Source organism: Podarcis tiliguerta (assembly GCF_965153285.1).
Source record: "Podarcis tiliguerta genome assembly, chromosome: 8".
Lineage (NCBI taxonomy): Eukaryota > Metazoa > Chordata > Lepidosauria > Squamata > Lacertidae > Podarcis > Podarcis tiliguerta.
In genome coordinates this window covers 69844011-69865852 of record NC_139541.1, presented here as the reverse complement: position 1 = coordinate 69865852, position 21842 = coordinate 69844011, and the positions used below count along the sequence as shown (strand labels likewise).

The 21842-nt window shown below is 39.6% G+C and overlaps 1 protein-coding gene across 2 annotated transcripts; it reads left to right on the top strand.

Annotated features, from left to right (window-relative positions):
* The first annotated feature begins 134 nt into the window (after positions 1-134).
* Positions 135-19183, top strand: LOC310684593 (sulfotransferase 2B1-like). 2 transcript variants are annotated; one of them, XM_083455963.1, is made up of 8 exons: positions 135-413; positions 7270-7415; positions 14453-14661; positions 15476-15602; positions 16204-16298; positions 16760-16940; positions 17722-18358; positions 18981-19183. In XM_083455963.1, exons 2-7 carry the CDS (start codon positions 7286-7288, stop codon positions 17829-17831), a joined length of 852 nt encoding a protein of 283 aa, XP_083312089.1. In that variant the 5' UTR covers positions 135-413; positions 7270-7285; the 3' UTR covers positions 17832-18358; positions 18981-19183. The 2 variants fall into 2 exon arrangements, with proteins under 2 accessions (XP_083312089.1, XP_083312090.1); XM_083455964.1 differs by lacking the exon at positions 17722-18358 and having other exon boundaries at positions 211-413.
* Positions 19184-21842: the final 2659 nt, after the last annotated feature.

The following is a 21842-nucleotide window of genomic DNA, read 5'->3' as shown; positions in this document are numbered from 1 at the left end:
CAAAATGCTTCCTTCGCAAGTGACTCTCCTAGCAGGATCGAACCCCCTCCCCATCTATGAATGTGGGAGGTGTGTGTGTGTGTGGGGGGGGAAGAGAACACACCTTCCCCCTTGACTAAATGTTTAAGTCTTGCTCTGTGAGCCAGGAAAAGAAGGACGCTCCAGATTCGAACGGAAGTGAGCATGGCCTGTGTCTTTCAGAGGCATGTCTGGTCTGGAATACAAACTCCCCTCTCTGGTTGGCAGTGGTTTCATCCAAAGTTCATTGGCACTGTCATCTCATCTATGTAGGAGGTGCATGCTATGCTGAGTTGTTGATCTTCTGCTGACAGAAAAATATACCTGCTGAAGTTTCCCTCATTCCTCCTGCTTCCTGATATTACTGCAGACTCTTTGCAAGGTTTCCTCTCACAGTAAGTATCTTTCCCAGACCCACAGGATGCTCCAGTAGCTGCTGAATTATAAAGACTGCTCCTGTTTCCTTCCTGTATTCAAGGTTTGATTACGTTCTTTCAGATCATCTCAACCTCATTTTTCTCCCCTTGGTGAATTCTTCCCCAGTTGCCTTCTCCCTTTTCCAGATTCCCTCTTTCCTTTTCCAGATTGGAACATGCATGGGTTTTAAATTGACTGCTATATTCTATAAATGTAGCAGTGGAAGAAAGACAGGACAACAGGTCCACCCACTGGCTCTTCTGAGAGACCTGCTCCTCCTGGCTCCTCTCCTCCCTGAACTGTCTGTTCTTGGCAGTCCTCCACCTGTTGGCAGCTGTGAGAGAGAAGGGAGAGCAATGCCTTTGCTGAGAGACCCGCTTCATTTCACTTCTCTTCTTCCCAAACTATAAGACTCCCGTTTTCCCTCCTAAAAAGTAAGGGGAAATGTGTGTGCATCTTATGGAGAGAATGCAGGGTGCATAGCTATCCCAGAAGCCAGAACAGCAAGGGGGATTTCTGCTTTCTTTTTTTTTATAATTAATTTTTATTCAGTTTCCAATTTACATTCCATCCATATTTAACATTCACCTTTTACATATGCATCTTTTGAACTTCCCTCAGCCTATCTGACAATTGTCCATATTGTCACTACTACTCATATTTCTTAAATTTATATTGCACTTTACCAATCTTAATCTTATCATATCATTCAAGCAACATTTCAATCGATCTTTTTCACAAAGCTTCTTGAAAGCCAACAAGCGTTAGTTGCTCCTCACATACATTTTTGATATATTCTGTAAATTTATTCTAGTCCTCGGAAAATCTCTGGTCGCGTTGGTTCCGAATTTCTATCTCTCCATAGCGAAGCCCCTAGCTTGTGCACAGAGTGATCTGTTCTCAAACAAAAAGAAAACGAATTGGGACTTGAAAAAAATTGAATTTAAAAGCTGGATTGGAACTAATTCGAGGCTGTAAGGTGGAAAAAAGGAGGTCAGCCTTGCCGGGAATTTTATTTGGACGCAAGAAGAATTCGCGGAGTGGAAAAAACTAAGTTACGACAAGCGAACAGTTATGGATATATTAGACGATTTTTTTTATTAGAAAGGCTTCTCACAAAAAACAAAACTGAGTTATAACTAAGGAGAGGGAAAGATTTGTTGAGAAGCAGGCAAAAACAGCCCGACGGAAAATTGGCTGTGAATGTTGGGGAAACATTCAGCGAGTTGGATTACTTTCACTTTAAAAGAAACTGCTCAATTTAAGTGATGGTCTCTAAGGCATGGATTCGGAAAATAAATAAAGTTTGCTGGCTCAAGTAATAAGAAAGGAAATTTAAGACTGTGGACACCAATTTTTTCTTTGATTTCATGGGTTGAAATTTTTAAGGATTTTGGGATTATAAACTTGGTGCGCGAAATACAACACCCCCCCCCCCACTTTCTGGAGTTATAAAGAAAGAGATACAAAGTGCCATTTTGACGCCAGTGAAGGAGCTTCCTGCAGCCATTTTGTTGCCAGTAAAAGAATCTTTCCTTCCCCTGTGGATACAATTATTGAGGATTTAATTTTGGGAGCTACATCTGAACACGACGGCTTGGAAGAAAACAATTTCTTTTTTTAGGGGTTTATACTCCCTCCTACCCCCCTCTTTTTTTTCCTTGGGATTACAGGTTTGAATCTTCCAGTCTGCACTTTGGGTCTTTCCGTCACCATATATTTACACTATTGGATTTAAATAAGGCGACCTCTGCAGGACACTGTTTAAAGGTTTTAAGAGGGAAGCTCTTTGTTTTATTTTGAAGTCTGCAACCAATTCCAGGGAAATAGCCAAGCAAGTGGCAAGAAGGCAAGAAGAGTGTTAGGATACACTTATTGTATTTAAGGGTCTTGATTCTTTTGCTGCATTAAGGAGTTTATTTAACAATTTGAAAGGGATACATTGTATAACATTCATGAGTTATTTATTTTGGATATAAATGAGATGAGGAATTAGAAATTGTAAAAGGGATATTAAAAATTATTTTGAATATTATAGAAAATTATTTTGAGTATCGAAAATAGTAAATCTGCTAATATTTATTTTTATTTTATTTCTTGTCTGGGAAAATAGAATTTGACCTTATTGTTTAATTAAAAATGTCACATATACAGAAAAAAAGTGAAGGTGCAACACCAGGAGAAAGAAAGGGTTCAAGACAAGAACCAGAGTGGAAAGCAGATTTTGTTAAGATGTTTACAGAATTGAAAGCAGACATAAAAGGCAGTGAGAAAAATATTGAGAATAAATTAGGTCAAATGGAAACAAAATTGGAGCAAATGGACAATAAAATAGACTTAACAGTAAATGAATTAAAAGACCAGATGAAAGAAATTGTTAAAAAAAATACTGAAATTGTTAAAAGAACACAGAATTTAGAGGAAGGAATGAAAAGGGCAAAATTAGAAATGAGAGAGGTTCGGAAGGAAGAGGAAAAAATGAGGGTGGAAATATCAGAAGTGAATAGGACCCAGGATGAATTGTGGGATGCGGTTGCGATGAATGAACTTCGGCAACGGGAAACTAATTTGAGACTGAGGTCTGTGCCAGAAGCCCAGGGAGAAAGAATTAAAGAGAAATTGACGGCAGAGATTGCCCAATGGTTGGATATGAAAATAGACGAAGTGGAAAAAACAATACAAAATGCTTTTCGGATTAAAACAAGATCAACAAGAGCGAAGAAATTTCCTGGAGACTGTTTAGTTGTCTTCAAATATAGAGAAATGAGAAATTTGATTTTGCAAAAAAACCCAGGGAGAAACGTTTAAATATTGATGGGAATTATATAATTATTTTTAAAGACGTGCCGATGAGACTTTTGAAAAAAAGGGATCAATATAGACAATTGGTTCAAACTTTGAAGAAAAAATATATTGAATTTAAATGGGAATTTCCAGAAGGCGTGGCATTTACATATAAAGGGAAGGGGCACAGGCTGACAAAAATGGAAGAAGTGGACAAATTTTACAGAAGATACAAAGAGCTGACCAGAGAAGGAGAAGAAGCAGAGGTGCCAGGAGCAGGAGGTGATGAAGGAGACTCGGCAAAGCTGGAGGAAGAAGAGGAGCGAAGCAGAAGGGACAGAAGGAGAGGAAGAGGAGGAAAACGGGAAGAGGAAGAAGAAATTGATAAAGAACAAGAAGAGGAAGAGAAATAAAGATATAAAAGAAATAATATTTAATTGGCAGACACTATGGCACTAAAATTATGGACATGGAATGTGAAAGGAATGAATGATAAAAAAAAAGAAATAAAGTGGGACAATATCTAAAACAAAAGAATTTGGACATTATTTGTTTACAAGAGACGCATGTTAAAAAAACACACAGGAAAATTTTAATCAACAGAAAATTAGGAAATGAATTTATTTCATTGGATAAAAGCAAAAAGAGAGGGGTGGTTCTGTACATAAAAAATAAATTAGAGGCACAACAATTATTTAAAGATGAGGAAGGAAGATACATTGCAGTCCAAGTCAATTGGCAAGGTGAGAAATTGATAATTATAGGAGTGTATGCACCAAATGGTAGTAAAGCAGAATTTTTCAAAAGTTTGGAGGAAAAATTATTTGAACATTTGGATCAAAAGGTAATAATAATGGGTGACATGAACGGAGTGGTTTCAATGGAGATGGATAGACTTTGAACTAAAGGCAAAATGAAAGAAGGGAAATTACCAAAAACTTTCTTTGAAATGGTGGAAAATTATAACTTGGTGGACATATGGAGACTGAGACACCCATTAGAAAAACAATTCACTTTTCATTCAGAGGTAAACCAATCAATGTCACGAATTGACCAGATTTGGGTTTCTAATGAAATAACCACAAGAATAATAAAGATTGAGATTCAACCAAAGGTTTTATCAGATCACAATGCGGTAAAAGCCATCCTAAAAGGATTTGAAGAAAAATCCTTCAGGTGGAGATTGAATGAAAGTCTCTTTGATGACCAGAGAATAGCGGACAGCGCTCAGAAATGTTTAATGGATTATTTTGTAAATAATGTTAACAAGGGAACAAAGATGAGCACGGTTTGGGATGCAAGTAAAGCGGTCATGAGAGGATTTTTCATTCAACAAAACGCGATTAAAAACAAAATGAGAGAAAAAGGGAAAAAAGAAATCCTAAGACAAATTATGGAGAACGAAAAAAAAATAACTATAAGACCGAAGGTTGAAAAGGTTAAGCAAAGCATAAAAATGCTTCAGACACAATTTGCGATGATAATTAATAAAGAAGTAGAATGGAACATAAGAAGAATGAGACAAAAGAACTTTGAATTTGCAAACAAATCAGGGAAATGGTTAGCGTGGCAAATTAAAAAAAGGAAAGAACAGAACATGATTAATAAAATTACAATAGACGATCAAGAAATTGAGAACCCGAAAGGAATAAGGAAAGGTTTTGTGGACTTTTACTATGATTTATATAAAAGAAAGGAGAAAATTAACATAAAGACAATGGAGGAGTATTTAAAAAAGAAAAAGGTGCAAAAAATATCAGAGAGCAATAAAAATAAACTGAATGAACCAATAGAATTAGAAGAGATCCAAATGGCAATAAAGGATTTGAAAAGTGGGAAGTCGCCGGGACCGGATGGATTCACTGCTAGATATTATAAAGAAATGAAACACACCCTACTTGTACCATTAAGAGAAGTAATGAATAATATATTGAAAAAAGGAGAAATACCTGAGACCTGGAAACAAGCATATATAACATTTATTCCCAAACAAGACTCTGATTTAACACAAGTTAAGAACTATAGGCCAATTTCACTATTGAACAATGACTATAAAATGTTTGCAAGCATATTGGCAAGTAGGATGAAAAAGGTATTAAAGGAAATGATTCATAAGGATCAAACAGGTTTCCTTCCTGGTAGACAGATGAAAGATAATATAAGAAATGTAATTAACATAATAGAGTATCTGTCAAACAGGAAGGATAAACAAGCGATGTTGATATTTGTGGATGCGGAGGGATTGCTGCTTTCACTGCGCAGTGATCCCTCTTCCTGTTCTGGCTTCTGAGATTCAGAATTTTTTTTTTCTTGTTTTCCTCCTCCAAAAACTAGGTACGTGTGATGGCCTGGGAATCAGATTCAGAGGCTGAACCTGAGGAATCCCAGCCTGCACAGGAGTCCCCACCTTCAGGGCCAGCTGAGCCGGGGCAGGGGCTTGAACCTGAAGGGCCCTCACCTGTGCCAGATCCTCAGGAGCAGACACCAGCTGAATCCACTCTGGCTCCGGAGGTGATCGAGGACCCATTGCCTGCAGGTGCTCCTCTCTCAGCCTTGTCAGGGGAAGGTGAGCTTGCCTCTGGGTCCAGTAATCCTCCAGCCTCTCTTGAGCTGCAGAAGCTCAGGGCAGAGAGGCGGAGAGAACTAAGTTCTCGCAGGAGGAGTGCTCACCTCCAGGCCAGGAGAGGTGAGTCACCTGTGGGCCAGGGCCGCCCTATGCCTCAGGGGAGATAAAGGCCAGCCTGCCCAGTCCCAGAATGCGGGAGCAACATCGTTGGTTACCTGTTCCTGCTGGCACCCTGTCCTGCTTTCTGCCAGAGTTCCTGACCACGCCTGACTCCCTGCCTTGGACCCCGCTTCAGCCTTGGACTGGACACGGACCACGCCGCACGATAACCCCCCCCCCCGAACCAGCACAGTGCGTCTTGTGGTCTGGTGCGTCTTATAGAGCGAAAAATACGGTAATTCCATACAATTTTGGCAATCAGTTTCAGATCTTTGAAGCTTTACATATGGGTTTTCTTCCCCCTTCCCCTTTAGATTGTCTTTTGAGATTTTAAGGCTGTGAGTGGGGACACTTTGCTCTGCTCTTGGTTTACAGCTGTTACGTAAAGCTGTTCTGGAAATCTTTTCAGCTCCTGAAGAAGTGGAATGCTGTGTATGGAGGGGTGTGTATCTTTTTTTAGGCAGGTGTGGCTGTGATGTAGCACTTCCTTCTTGCGTAAACTTATTTTCCTCCAGTTGATGCATAGTGGCCGTGATCCAGAGGAGGTGAATTTCGTCATGGAAGTGAAGGTGATTGGAGTTTATTGTGTGAATATTTTGTTTCCAAGGTCTTACCGAGTTCATTGGATTTTCCCACCACCATACCTGGTGGCACCACCAGAGATGGTGAGAAGGGAAAAGAGAAGGGTGTGTGTGTGTGTCAAGAAGCTGCTGAAGAATCACGGGAATGGCCCTCTCCAGCTGCAAGAAGCTCCTCCCGTATCCCGGTCTCAAAGAACACACAAAATCATGAGGCGGGCAGAGAAGAGACAAGAGATACGCAGAGACAGTTGAAGACTGCTTGGGGATCGTCCAGGAGAGGAGGAGCCTTAGAAAGTGTGGAAGAAAGGGACATTCAGTCCTGACAACAGCTCTACAGTGGTACCTTGGGTTAAGTACTTAATTCGTTCCGGAGGTCCGTTCTTAACCTGAAACTGTTCTTAAACTGAAGAACCACTTTAGCTAATGGGGCCTCCTCCCTGCTGCCGAGCCGCAGGAGCATGATTTCTGTTCTCATCCTGAAGCAAAGTTCGTAACCCGAGGTACTATTTCTGGGTTACCGGAGTCTGTAACATGAAGCGTATGTAACCCGAGGTACCACTGTATAGGGGAAAGACTTACCAGGAAGTATTGTTGAGTTGTTTAATGTTTCCTTGAATAAAGCAGTAATTTCATCCTCCTGCTCACCAGCTATTTCCAGAGTTTGTTTCTAGAACAGTAGCGACCTGAATGTCCCTAAGGATGTGGCATAATCTCTCTTTCTCTCTCTCTCTCTCTCATCTTCAGTTTTTCAGTATCATCAATGGCTTATTTCAAATACAAGGGGATCCCATTTTCTCCAGAGTTTTCATCAGAGGAAACACTCAGCTTTGTGGAAAACGACTTCCAACTGTTGGATGATGATATAGTGAATGCCACTTACCCCAAGTCAGGTCAGTGTTCGCTCCAATTAGAAAAATAGATGTTGGATTTAGTGGACAAAGTGTCCACTAAACCTGCCAGCTATAAGTTTGCTTTTGACATAAGTCATTAACAACCACCATGTAGCTGCATAGTCTCTGGAAACCCATGAAAAATGAATGAGTTTTTCAGGTACAGTCATAGCTTGGATCCTGAACATCTCGGAAGCTGACATTCTGGCTCCCAAACGATCGAAAACTGGAAGTGAATGTTCCAGTATTAAAACGTTGGGGTTTTTTGGGATGCCAAACATGAATTACAGCTTCTATTATTCTTTCTGAAACGCCTGCACAATTGGAAACCAATTGAAAGCTACTCCTTGGTATCTGAAAATGGACTTCCAGAATGGATTCATTTAAATTTGCGAGGTACAACTGTATTGCAATATATAGGACCATCTTAAACCAGTTATCCATTCCTGGATAATGATTACTTAAGGAGCAACAAGCAAATAAATTATAAGACATTTACAAATGAAGGAAGATAGACAGCAAATAAGTTGAATATCTGAATAGAAATGTCTACCACATGTGAAAGTTACATGTTTTTCACTTTCTGAACTATACAAAGTGAGGCACAGGCAATTCCTGATTTTTGCAATGCGCTTCTTCAGCTAATTAATGTGTAGAAAAACGCACATAAGTGTGCATAAAATACATACTTTAGTGGGGAAAAACATAAAAATGCATTATATTGGGGAAAATGCGTTGTAAAAATGTGCAAGAAATTTCACAAACTGACATAGAAATATGGAGAACTGATCTTAAGATTGCAAAAATGGGAATTCAAAATAGAAATATTACACTTTCCATAGCCACTGTTGATGTTCAAAGGAACCCTTGAAATTCCTGGGGAAGTCAGGTAACCTTGAAAAAAAGAGAGATTTCCCAATCATTCTGTCTTTCTGGAATATCTTAACCAAGATATTTACAGCGCTCATGAGCTGAACTGAGAATATTCCCAGGAGAATGTTACACGTTATGGCATGCTTCTGTCATGTCACTAGGAAGGCTGTCAGTGCTGGATATGGGTGGTCTGGGTGGTTCCCTTGCAAAGGGGCCCAAGTCGAGGGGGTTCATAATCATAATCACAATGAAACCTATACTTATATGGTTACCTACAGAGAATTATTAAAAAAGCAACTGTACCTTAAAATATTATTGTGAAAATATATTGTGGAGGTGAGGGGGAAAATTTGTCCTTGCTCAGGGCACCATATTACCAAAGTCTATCTCTGATGCTGTGTCAGAATAACCATCTCTACAGGTTGATTGTATATAGACGAATAAGCCATTTTTCTGGTATAGTCATTTTCCAAAAATCCTCATAATTAACACCCAGTTAATTTAATGACTGAATTAAAAAAACATGGATTGACAAGGACACAGCAAGGTGACTGTACACCAGGATAAAGATTCTGTGAAAACCCACAACACAGGAGCTAAATCCTAGGGCTAGGAAGTCCATAGTAAGTCTACTTAGCAGTATAATTCAAGGAACCACAGGATACTAGAATAGGAAACCCACAAGTACATCACAAATCTAGGAAGCAGGAAAGTCAATGGGTAACTAAGTTAAAAGAAGCAAATTATCTTTTTTTAAATAACTTTTTTTCAAAATTAAAACAAAACATATTATTCAGGAACATATCATCCTTCCCGCCCATTTTTCCTCCCTTCCCCTCCCACAGAACCCACCCACCCCCACCCCCCGACTTCCCTCAGTTCCAGTCTTTGATTTCTCTAAAAATGCTGTTTTCTGCATGTTACACAGTTGTATAAATCCTCAAACTATTTAGCTGATTATTATCAATAAAAAGTTTGTGAATGTTTATTCAAAACCAGCCAAGGAGTCCAGTTCGCTTTGTTGTGTCTTCACATACTTTGTAAAGGGTTCCCATTCTTCTTTAAAGTCACAGTTATCCTTGTCCCGTAGCTTGTATGTCAGTTTTGCCAGTTCTGCATAGTCCATCAATTTTTCTTGCCATGATTCTTTAGTTGGGGTTTCTTTAGCCTTCCATCCTTGTGCTATTGAAACTCTCACGGCTGTTGTCGCATACATGAAGATGTTTTTCAGCTTTTTTGGCAGATCTTTCCCTACAATCCCTAATAAAAATGCTTCAGGTTTTTTAACAAATGTTAAATGGAACATTTTCTTCAATTTGTTGTATATCATTTCCCAATTTTTTAAAATTACCTTACAATCCCACCACATATGATAAAATGTCTCATCCTTTTCCTTACACTTCCAACATATATTTGAATTAGTTTTGTACATTTTCCCTAAGTGCACTGGTGTTGTGTACCATCTGTACATCATCTTCATGTAATTCTCCTTCAATAGGGAACAATCTGTAAATTTTAAGTCAGTTTTCCATAATTTTTCCCAATCTTCCATCATAATGCTGTGACCTACATCTTGTGCCCATTTAATCATAACTGATTTTACCTCTTCATCTTTCGTCTCCCATTCTAATAGTATGCTGTATGCGGCCTTCAGTAATTTCACTTTCCTTCGATCACTTCCGTTTGAAACCTAGATCTTGTGTAACTGAATCCTTTCTTGCTGTCTTCTTTATGTGTTTCATATAGTTGTCAATAATGCAACCAACTCTAAAAGTGGTCTTTGATCTCATCAAAATCTCTTAATTTCCATTTTCCATCATGTTCCTTTAATAAATCAACACATGTGAGCCATTTTCCTTTCTTTCCAAGTGGTTTGAGCAGTAATGCTTCATGTGGTGAAAGCCACCACGGGATCTTTTGTTCCAATAAGTCTTTGGATCTCTCCCATACTCTCATTAGTGATTTCCTGATTATATGGTTGTAAAAACTTCTATGAACCTTCCCTTTCCTGTACCATAAGTATGTGTGCCAGCCAAATCTGTTGTCATGTCCTTCTAGTTCTGATGCCTCTTGCTTATCCAATCTCATCCAGTCCCTGATCCATACCAATTTATTCATAATACAATTTAAGGTCTGGGAGGGCAAACCCGCCTCTATCTTTTACATCTGTAAGTATTTTATGTTTTATCCTTGGCCTTTTGCCCCCCAGATAAATCTTAAAATCTCTTTCTGCCATTTTTTAAAGCATTCATCTTTCAGGATGACTGGTATTAATTGAAAAAGAAATAGCATTTTTGGCAACACATTCATTTTAATTGCCAATATTTTTCCTAACATTTCTGGGCACCACAGTTCAAGAAGGACACTGACAAACTGGAACGTGTCCAGAGGAGGGCAACCAAAATGGTCAAAGGCCTGGAAACGATGCCTTATGAGGAACGGCTAAGGGAGCTGGGCATGTTTAGCCTGGAGAAGAGGAGGTTAAGGGGTGATATGATAGCCATGTTCAAATATATAAAAGGATGTCACATAGAGGAGGGAGAAAGGTTGTTTTCTGCTGCTCCAGAGAAGCGGACACGGAGCAATGGATCCAAACTACAAGAAAGAAGATTCCACCTAAACATTAGGAAGAACTTCCTGACAGTAAGAGCTGTTCGACAGTGGAATTTGCTGCCAAGGAGTGTGGTGGAGTCTCCTTCTTTGGAGGTCTTTAAGCAGAGGCTTGACAACCATATGTCAGGAGTGCTCTGATGGTGTTTCCTGCTTGGCAGGGGGTTGGACTCGATGACCCTTGTGGTCTCTTCCAACTCTATGATTCTATGATTCTATGAGATTCATTCTAGTCCATATTTCTAAATTTCTTTTTACCTCAAGCCAAATTTTTTTCATAGCTATTTTTAAATAGGTTTATATTTCTTGATGTGAACCAAATCCCTAAATATTTAACCTTTTTATGGACTTCTAATTCAATGTTTTGTTCTAATTCGGTTCTTTCTTTTTCCTTCATGTTTTTAACTAATAATTTAGTTTTATTCCTATTTAGCTTAAATCCTGCCACTTCCCCAAAATTCTGAATTTTTTCTATTACTTTAGGGAGTGAAGTTTTAGGTTCTTTCACTGTTATCACTAGGTCATCTGCATACGCTTTTAACTTGAATTCACTTTTTCCAGTTTTTACACCTGTAATCTCTTTATTTGCTCTTATGTTTTTGGCAAGTACTTCCAAGACCAGAATAAACAATAATGGTGATAATGGGCATCCTTGTCTTGTTCCTTTTTGGATATTACAATCATCCGTTATCACCTGATTTATAATTAGTTTGGCTTTTTGTTCTGAATAGATTGCTGCTATTGCTTTTAAAAACTTAGGACCGCTTCTGATTTGTTCTAACAGCTTTATCATGAACTTCCAAGAAACATTATCAAAGGCTTTTCCAGCATCTATAAACATCATTGCCACTTTCTTTTCATTTTTAGCCTCCAAATATTCTATTATATTCAAAATATTCCTTATATTCTCCTTCATTTGTCTTCCTGGTAATAACCCAGCTTGATCTTGATGTATATATTCATTTAATATTTTTTAAAATCTGTTAGCTAGAATATTTGCAAACAATTTGCAGTCATTATTTAACAAGGAGATAGGCCTATAGTTTTTAATTTGCAGCAAATCTGTGTCTTGTTTTGGAATTACTGTTATATAGACCTGTTTTCATGTTACTGGGATTTTGCCTGTGTTCAATATTTCATTCATGACATCTTTCAATGGGTTCGCTAATTGTTCATTTAATTTCTTATAATATTTTGCCATAAAGCCATCCGGGCCTGGGGACTTGCCATTTTTAGAGCTTTTTATTGCGTCAAGTATTTCTTGTATTGTTATCTGGGAGTTAAGGATGTTCCTTTGTTCTTCTTTTAAATATGGCATATTGCTATTTCTGATGTACTCTTTTATCTTAAATGTTTTCTTTCCCTTGTCTATACAGCTCAGAAAAATATTTAACAAATCCCTCTCAGCTTGTCTGTAATTCTGCCATTTATGTTAATTTTATTTATGGAGTTCCTTTGTTCACTTTTATTCAACTGCCAGGCTAACAACTTTATTTGCATGCTCAAAATATTTTTGTTTTACTCTTTTTATTTTCCAGCTGATTTCCTGGTTTATAATCATTGAATATTGGGTTTGTAATGTTTTGATTGCCTGTTTTACTGCCTCTTTATTTGCTTTGTTTGGCAGCTGTTTCTCCTTTTTCATAATTTCCTCTATTATTTTTTTTTCCTTTTTCTCTCAATTTCCTTTTAAATGAGTTTTGTTGTATAAAGAGTCCTCTCATTACAGCCTTGCTTGCATCCCAGGCCGTCTGTAACTTTGTTTGCCCTTGACTATTTATTTCAAAATAATCCATCAAGGTCTTTTTTTGCTTTTTCAACAAATTTGTGATCATCTAATAAATCATCATTTAATCTCCATCTAAAAGAGATTTGGCTTTCTTTTTGTAATTCCATAGTCAGGGAATTGTGGTCTGAAAAGGTTCTGGGATTGATTTCAATTCTTTTGACTCTTGTTTCCAATTCTTTGGAAATCCATACAGAGTCTATTCTCAAGCTGCTGTCATGTACATGGCTCTAAAAAGTATACTCTCTATCAAACATGTGTCTCATTCTCCAGATATCTATCAGCTTTAGATTTTGAGTCATGTCAAAAAAAGTTTATGGCAGTTTACCTTCTTTGGTCTCTTTTTTCCTGGCTGATCTGTCTTTGTCTAAAGTTGGAACTCCATTTAAGTCTCCCATTAAGATAATCTTTTGATCTGCAAATTCAAGTAGTTCTGTTTCTAGTTTTCTGGAAAAAATGCTTTTCTATCATTAGGGGCGTAAATACTAACCAATATCACTTTCTCTCCCTGGATTTTAAGCTGTATTATTAAAATTCTGCCTTTTTCGTCCTTCTGAATCAATTTGAGTTCAAGTGCAGGATTAATATAAAAAACAATTCCTCTCTTTTTTGTTTTATCTAATGAGATGAAATCCATACCTAATTTTTTGTTAATTAAGACCCTTTTATGCTTTTTTGCAATATGTGTCTCTTGGAGACAGATTATATCTAATTTCTGTTTTGCTATTACATGTTCAATCCGAAGTTGTTTGGCTTCACAATTTAAACCGTTAACATTCCAACTCAGTAATTTAAGATTGACCATTTCCAGAGTCAGTTACAATATCTGTTTTCCCTGATGCCACCTCTTCCAGTTCAAGTTGTTCCAAGGATTTCTTTTGCTCAGATAGGGGGTCTCCCCTGTCTTGTTTGGGATCTAAGTCTCTCCTATTTTTATCGAGGAATTCTCTCGCCTGAAATTCTGATGTCAGTTTACATCTCCTCTTCATGTATGTAAAGGGGATACCCTCAGGAAATTCTCATTTGTATCTGATGTAAAAGAAAGAAATTAACAAGACCAGCAGGGGTGTGGAGTTTTTGCATTGTTTTGCACCCTCTGCCATTTGTATGAATATCTCCCCATGGTGCAGAAGTCATGTGTATGTCAGAAGTGCCATGGGTTTCAGGCACCCAGGGAACAAGTTCCTTCCCTTGAAGCCAAGGTGGCAGAACTAGAAGGTGTAGGAGGCAGAGAAAGTGGTCAAGGAGACCTTCAGGGATGTGGTAGCTGGGTGGCCATCCCACAATGACAGCTCTCCTGCCGTCCATTCCCATACACGCTTATGGGTGTGAACTGGAGGTGATGGAGCAAGAGCGAGACCTTGGAGTCATCTCAAGGAAGATGTTTACCCAGTGTGCAGTGGTCATGAAAAAAGCACATTCCATGCTGGGGGTCACTAGGAATGGAATGAAAACAAAACTGCTGCTAACATAATGCTGCTCTCTAGTTTCCCACAGGCTTCTGGGAGAAACAGGATGCCAGACTCAATGGGTCATTGGCGTCATCCAGAAGGCTATTCTTCTGTTCTCACTTGTGCCACACTCAATGAAAAAATATAGTCAGTTTCTCCATGGGAAACCGTTCCAGAATTTTGGGGTCTTGCCCCATAGGAAGGTGCTGAATAGCTAGAAGAGGAAGAAGATTCATTGAAATTCTTATGTTCCTCTAATTGCTTTTGCAAGGGCCAGGTGTTAATGCACAATGACTGACTGGTGGATTTCCTCCTAGGTACTCACTGGATGTCAGAGATCTTGAGTTTAATCCAGAGTCAAGGGGACCCTTCATGGGTTCAGAATGTACCACTGAGGGAAAGGGCACCCTGGATTGAGATGGATGATTACTTGCAGATTGCCTTGAAAAATCCTTCTCCCAGGATCCTGGCTACTCACCTGCCATTCCAGCTTTTCCCCAAGTCCTTCCTCCACTCCAAGGCCAAGGTAAGAGAGGAACAATGGACACATCAAGACTGCCTTTGACTCTTCTCTTTTTGAGACACAGATGTGGGGGATTCTGGAACACTTGACACAGCCTGTTTACAGGAGGATGCCATTTTCTGTACAGTGGTGCCTCGCAAGACGAAAATAATCCGTTCTGCGAGTCTCTTCGTCTTGTGGTTTTTTTCATCTTGCGAAGCAAGCCCATTAGCGGATTAGTGCTATTAGCACTATTAGCGGTTTAGCGGCTATTAGCGGCTATTAAAGGCTTAAGGGATTAGCGGATTAGCTGCTAAAAGGCTATTAGCGGCTATTAAAGGCTTAAGGAATTAGCGGATTAGCTGCTAAAAGGCTATTAGCGGCTTAGATCAGCTGATAAGCGGCTTAGATCAGCTGTTAAGCGGCTTAGGGGCTTGGGAAAAAGGGGGGGGGGGAGGGAAAAAAACCCCAGGAATCGCAAGACATTTTCGTCTTGCAAAGCACGCCCATAGCAAATTCGTTTTGCGAAGCACCTCCAAAACGAAAAACCCTTTCGTCTAGCGGGTTTTCCATCTTGCGAGGCATTCGTCTTGCGGGGCACCACTGTACTAGAGAATGGGGAGGACTATTGGGAATCTCCTTAGCAGTTTCCTGATTGTGGAAGAACTTTAATTGGACATGGTCCACATGCATTGTCAGCCCAGGTCCTCACTGGAGGCTTCTTCTTTTCCCATGTCAGGTTTTATTTATCATGCCTTCAGTTTACTGCCACACTCTGCCTATTAATAGTGTTGGGCTGCCTGGGCCCCCCTTCAATATAGCTCTTCCTCTGTTACAGGTAGTCTATACTCTGCGTAACCCCAGAGATGCTATGGTTTCAAGGTACCACTTCATGAAAGGCTTTAAAGTATTGAAGGACCCTGGAACTGTGGAAGAGTTCATGGAGAGATTCCTGAGAGGGGAAAGTATGGAAGGTGGCAAATCAGCCACTCTTGTTTGCTGTGACCCAGCACCAGTGATGTCCACCACCAGAAAACATTTATTATTAGTTCTAGCAGAAAACTATAATTCCCAGTTGGATACCTGGAGAAGGGCAGAAATGTGGCAAAGTCCTACATTTGTCATTTGCTTTCAAAGAAAATCAATAAATGTACTTTCATATGGGCAAGATTGGCATTAAATGAGAATAGGGTGAAACTTAAGGAAAGTCCTTAACAGCTGGGTGAGATTGGCACCAACAAGACAATAGATCAAAATCGAAGATACTAGACATTCTCACTGGTGGCAGAAACAAAAAGAAACCTTAATGGAGAAAGTGTAAGATTGTTGACTCATTCAAACCTCTACCTCTTCTGTACGTGGATTATGTCAGTAGATAGATCAGTCAGCAGGTGGCATTGGACTCAGGGTAGCGTTGAAGTCTCCTGTTACTGATTTTGTTTTTAAGGGATAATGCAGTTATTTTCCAAGTTCCTGACTGGTGTTCCCTCTACATCTACAATAGCATTCTCTACTCCCCCCCATAACTCCTTACATTTCACCATTGCTTCCTCTTTGCTCTTTCAGTGGAGTATGGTTCCTGGTTTGACCATGTGAAAGGCTGGATGGGGATGAAGGAGAGAGCCAACATCTTCTTCATCACCTATGAAGAACTACAGCAGGTAAAGGTCCAATTTTAACTGTGTTGACCTGCAGCCCCAATTCTGACATTATTCACACATGAAGCTGCCTTCTTTTTTGAAAGATTCTACTAATATTGGCTAGAAAGGGATTCTGAGCATGTGCAAAATTTGTTGCTACCTCTACATACACTGCATATCATGTGCAGAGTACATTTCATTATTTCTACATTAGAGCAGATGTGCCAATAACGTGCTTTTCTGCCTTAAAGGTAATGTCTCTTGCTAACTCAGGTGCCCCCTTGGTGCTTTGCTGGCTGAGGGGAGGTGGAGACAGAGTGGCTTCTGCAAGGTGATAACAGCAAATTCCACATCCTGAAGATATTCATTTTGCCCAAGGCACATTGCATACTGGTACTCATGCTCTCTCTGTGCCTCCTGATGAAGGGCAAGTTCTCTACATCACATGAGGATTCACAGCCATTTGATTTTGCTTCCTGCAGGACCTTCGAAGCAGCGTGCAGAAGATCTGTCATTTTATTGGCAAGGAGCTGAACAGCCAACAAATTGAGTCTGTGGTGGAAAATGCTTCTTTCCACAAGATGAAGGACAACAAGATGTCCAACTTTTCCTTAACATCAGACAACATTTTTGACCACACAAAAGCAAAGTTCATGAGGAAAGGTAATAACATTGGAGTGCCAAGAAATAAGGCCATAATGCTGCATGTTAGGGGTGAAGAACCTCTTCTTTTTCTGTGGATGTTTGCATGTCTCACAGAAAAAGTCTTTCAGCAACCAGTCAATAGAGCGTAGAGTCAGAGCTGACTGTGAACACAGTTTGCAGGTCCAGAAGGGGGTGCAGTTTGCAGGATTGCATACCTTCCTCTCTGTGCAACATCCCATGTATGTCTGTTTATTTCATGGGTGTCCAGATCAAAATAAGAAATTATTCTGAAAGAGGCAGTCTGGAGAACAAGGGTGTTTCTGCACGATTTTGAGACCTGGATAATGCTGGGGACTCCCTGAAAACAGGTTGCAGATTCTCCAGGCCATCAAGACACAGTAGTTGCCTCAGAGTTGTTTATGCTAGAGTTGGCAGGTTCTGTGTCTTTCACATCACATTGGAAAGCAAGCAGAAATTCAGCAGGCAGAGCAACAGACACACAGTTCACGGAGATCTCTGTGGTGCAATAAGAAAACATGACTGGATGAGACACCCAGCTGGTCCAGATACCCAACATGCATGCATTAGTGCTGCTGGAAAGCCAGATCAGGAGGGTGGTAATGGTTGGGGAGGGGCTCAGGGCAAACAGTCAGGGGGCATGTTCTTTCCCCCCTAATATCAGCTATCTGAGGGGTTGCCTGCCTCTCAACTGAGCACGATGAAGAAATGACCCAATTTAAGTTTACGTAATTTCAGGTGAACATCTTTGTGGTTGTCACTTGCTCTTGTCTTGTTCTAGGGATCTCCGGGGACTGGAAGAACCACCTGACAGTGGCACAGAGTGAACGCTTTGACCGTGTTTACTGGGAGAACATGCATGGTGTGAATATGACCTTACCTTGGAAATGAAGAATCCCAGATTGTTGCTCCTGGTGTTCTCCACATTCTTATATGTCATATGGTTTGGCTGTTTTCTGCTACCACTGTGCTAAATAAACATACCTGATCAGGAACAGTTGTTCTTTCTTTTTTTACCAAATCACAAAGTGTCTTTAGAGCTTGGAGGTCCTTCTGCAGCAGCTGCAGGAGAAAGGCCTTCAACCTCGTCAGCCAAAAGGGACTCTTCACACTGCTCAAGATAGGATGCCCACCTATCTTGGAAGCTTCACGAGATGATTGTGTTCTTCCATGATAACATGCCCGGCACCTTCCAATATGACAGCACATCCTCAGATGCCTTCCCTGTTCATGTTCTTTTCTCAAATGCATGAATTGTTCTTATGAAAGTTCCTCTTTTAATGCTAAAGAGCAGGGTAAAATGAATCAATTTACTCTTAATGCCCTTGTGGCAAGCTTTTATATCATGTGCAGTCTGAGGTGGTACCGTCCTCTAACAAGAATGGACCATGCCAGAGACGGCCTCATCATCAGAAGTGGTAAATGCGTAGAGAGCAAGCAGGACCCGTTGCATTTTCCTGCCAGATGTGCTGGAAAGGCTACAGTTCTTCATTCCACATACAGATGCTGACGGGATTTGCTGCTGCATCTAAACAGCGAAAGAACAGTGTCCTCCATTTCACCTGAGGGCAACAGGCTTTTAAGGACAGACATTGTAGCTCTACAGCTCAGCACTGCTTACTAACGGCTCTTTTTGGATGCAAAGTGGCCTCCACTTTAAATAAATGCTGCAGCGCTACATTGGAGGCAGAACAACAGACACACAGTTCATGGGCGTATGAGCCTGTCTACTCAATCAGTGGCCTTTTCCATGGAGCTCTCTGTGATGGAATTGGAAAAGGTTGCTGGGTGAGACACCTAGCTGGGCCAAGTCACCAACACGCAAGCATTAGTGCTGCTGGAGTGCCAAGTCAGGAGGGTGGGAATGGCTGGGGAGGGGCTCATGGCAAGCAATCAGGGGGCATGTGCTTTTCCCTCTAACGTCAGCCACCTGAGGGAGCTGACGCATGCCTGAGCATGAGGAGGAAAAGTTCTAATTTGAGATAAAATCATTTCAGTTAAACTTCTTTGGGGTTGACATTTGCTCTTGTGTTGTTCCAGGGATCTCTGGAGACTGGAAGAACCACCTGACAGTGGCGCAGAGTGAACGCTTTGACCATGCTTATCGGGAGAACATGCGTGGTGTGAATATGACCTTCCCATGGGACTGAAGAATGCCAGATTGTTGCTCCTGCTGTTCTCCACATTCTTATGTATCAGATGGATGGGTATTTTCTGCTGAATAAACAGATACCTGATCAGGAGTGGTACAGTTGCTGTTACTTGTTTTTTGTTTACTAAATCACAATGTGGCTTTAGAGCTCAGAGGTCTCACTGTGTCAGCTGAGACTGAGACATCCCTTGTACATTGCCTTCATAGGCCGGACAAAGGCCTTCAAACTCTTCACACTGCTCAAGATAGGATGCCCATGGAAGCTTCACGAGATGATTTTCTTCTTCCATGATAACACGCCTGGCACCTTCCAATATGATGGCTCATCCTCAGATGCCTTCCCTGTTTGTGTTCTTTTTTAAAATGCGTGAACTGCTCTTAGAAAACTTCCTCTTTGGATGCTAAACAGCAGGGTAAAATGAATAAATTTATATAACAGGTTAGAGACTGATTAAATTAATATTTATATGTTCATTCATAAAAATATTTATATACCAGTGTATCATAAAACTAAACAGTAAAATCACAAAAAGCTAAGAACAAGATAAAAAACAAACAAAAATAAATTAAAAATAAACAGCAACAGACCTTGCGGGAGATGTACTCTTAATGGCCTGCACTGGCCTGGCATAACAGAGAATTTTCAAGCAGGCGTTTAAAAGGTGGTACAGAAGGCTCCCACTGAATCTCTGTTTTTAAGGTGTTCCACAGGGCAAGGCCAATGAAACTGAAAGAAGAGAAGAGGCAGCCAGTGGCAGAAAGTTCTTCACGAGTTGAATTGCAGACTGATTCAGGCCTATTCCAGTGATGGTGGGGGCAGGGATCTAGGCTTAGACTGAGTCAGTTTGAGGCAGCCCAGGATTTCAGAGTGATCCAGGCCTGTTACAGGATGTGGCGTTGGGTGGGGAGCCTGAGGGGTCTGTTTTGCTAGGATGTTCCACGCAGGGAATCAGAGGCGTAACTAGGGCCCCTTGTGCCCTTGGCAAGGTGCGTAATTGTGCACCCCTTCCCCCCAAAATTGCCTTTATCCTGCGGTGTGAGAAGTACGGTAAGTACGTCTTTCAAGTATGAACTGACAGAAACAGCAGCTTCATGGCAACTTTCATAGTCTCCTGTTGAATCTCTGTTGGCAAGATGTTCCACAGAGCAAGGTCAATGACACTGAAAGCTCGGTTTCTTTTTTTATATGTATATGATTTTTATTAATTTTCCAATAAAAAACAAATTTATAACATCATTAAACATCAAAAACTCATCACATATCTTATTTTTCTTTTAGACTTCCATCAACATGTCTGATAATTTTCCGTAATTATCACAAATCTTCACATTTCTTAATTTATATTGCACTATATATATCTTATCTTACCATGTTGTTTAAACAATATTTCTACCAAATCTTCTTAACAGAGCTTCTTGAAAACTTACAAACGTTATAACATTATCACAAATATTTTTAATATATTCTGTAAATTTACTCCAGTCCTCAGTGAATCTTTGGTCCCATCGGTTGCGAATCCTCCCTGTCAATCTGTCCAGTTCCACGTAATCCATTAATTTCAATCTCCATTCTTCAATTGTAGGCATTTCTTCTTGTTTCCATTTCTGGGCCAAAAGAGTTCTGGCTGCTGTTACTGCATACAGAAATACTTTCTGATCGTTCCTTTTTATTTCACCACCTAATATTCCTAATAGAAATGCTTCTGGTTTTTTAACAAATGTATATTTCAGTATTTTCTTTATCTCATTATATATCATTTCCCAGAAGCACTTCATTTTTTTACATTCCCACCACATATGATAAAATGTCCCTTCTTTCTCTTTACATTTCCAACATTTATTACTCACATACATCTTACTTAATTTAACTGGTGTTATATACCATCAATATATCATTTTCATAACATTTTCTTTAATTGTGATACATGCTGTAAATCTCATCCCTTCCTCCACAATTTTATCTAATCATCAAATTGAATGTTATATCCAAAGTCTTTGGCTCATTGAATCATAACTGATTTAACCTCTTCATCCTTCAAATGCCATTCTAATAATAATTTATACATCATAGATAAATTTTTAACTTCATTATTCAATACTTCTCGTTGAAACCTAGATTCTTTTTCAAAATAGCCTCTTTCTGCAACCTCTTTTCTAAACATTTCATTAATCTGAAAGTAATGCAGCCAATCATTTACATATTCTTTCACTTCTTCATATGGTTTCATTTTCCACTTACTTCCCTCTTTCTCAATTAAACCTCCATATGTTATCCACCTCCCAGTCATATTGATCCTTTTAACACTCATCACCTCTAATGGTGATAACTAGTGTGGTATTTTTGGTTCAAGTAGGTTTTTGTACCTACCCCATACCTCAATCAGAGGTCCTCTAATAATATGATTTTGGAAACCTTTATGCACTCGTTTTTTTTCATACCATAAATATGCGTGCCAACCGAATCTATTATCATATCCTTCCAAATCTAACGAATCTGTATTTTCTAATTTCATCCATTCTTTCAACCAACATATGCACGATGCTTCATAAAATAATCTCATATCTGGCAGGGCGAAGCCTCCCCTCTCTTTTAAATCTGTTAACAACTTAAATTTTATTCTTGGCTTTTTGCCCTGCCAGATATATCTTGAAATCACTTTTTGCCACTCTTTAAATATTGCAACTCCTTTAATTATTGGAATTGCTTGGAACAAAAACAGCATTTTCGGTAACACACTCATCTTTATCGT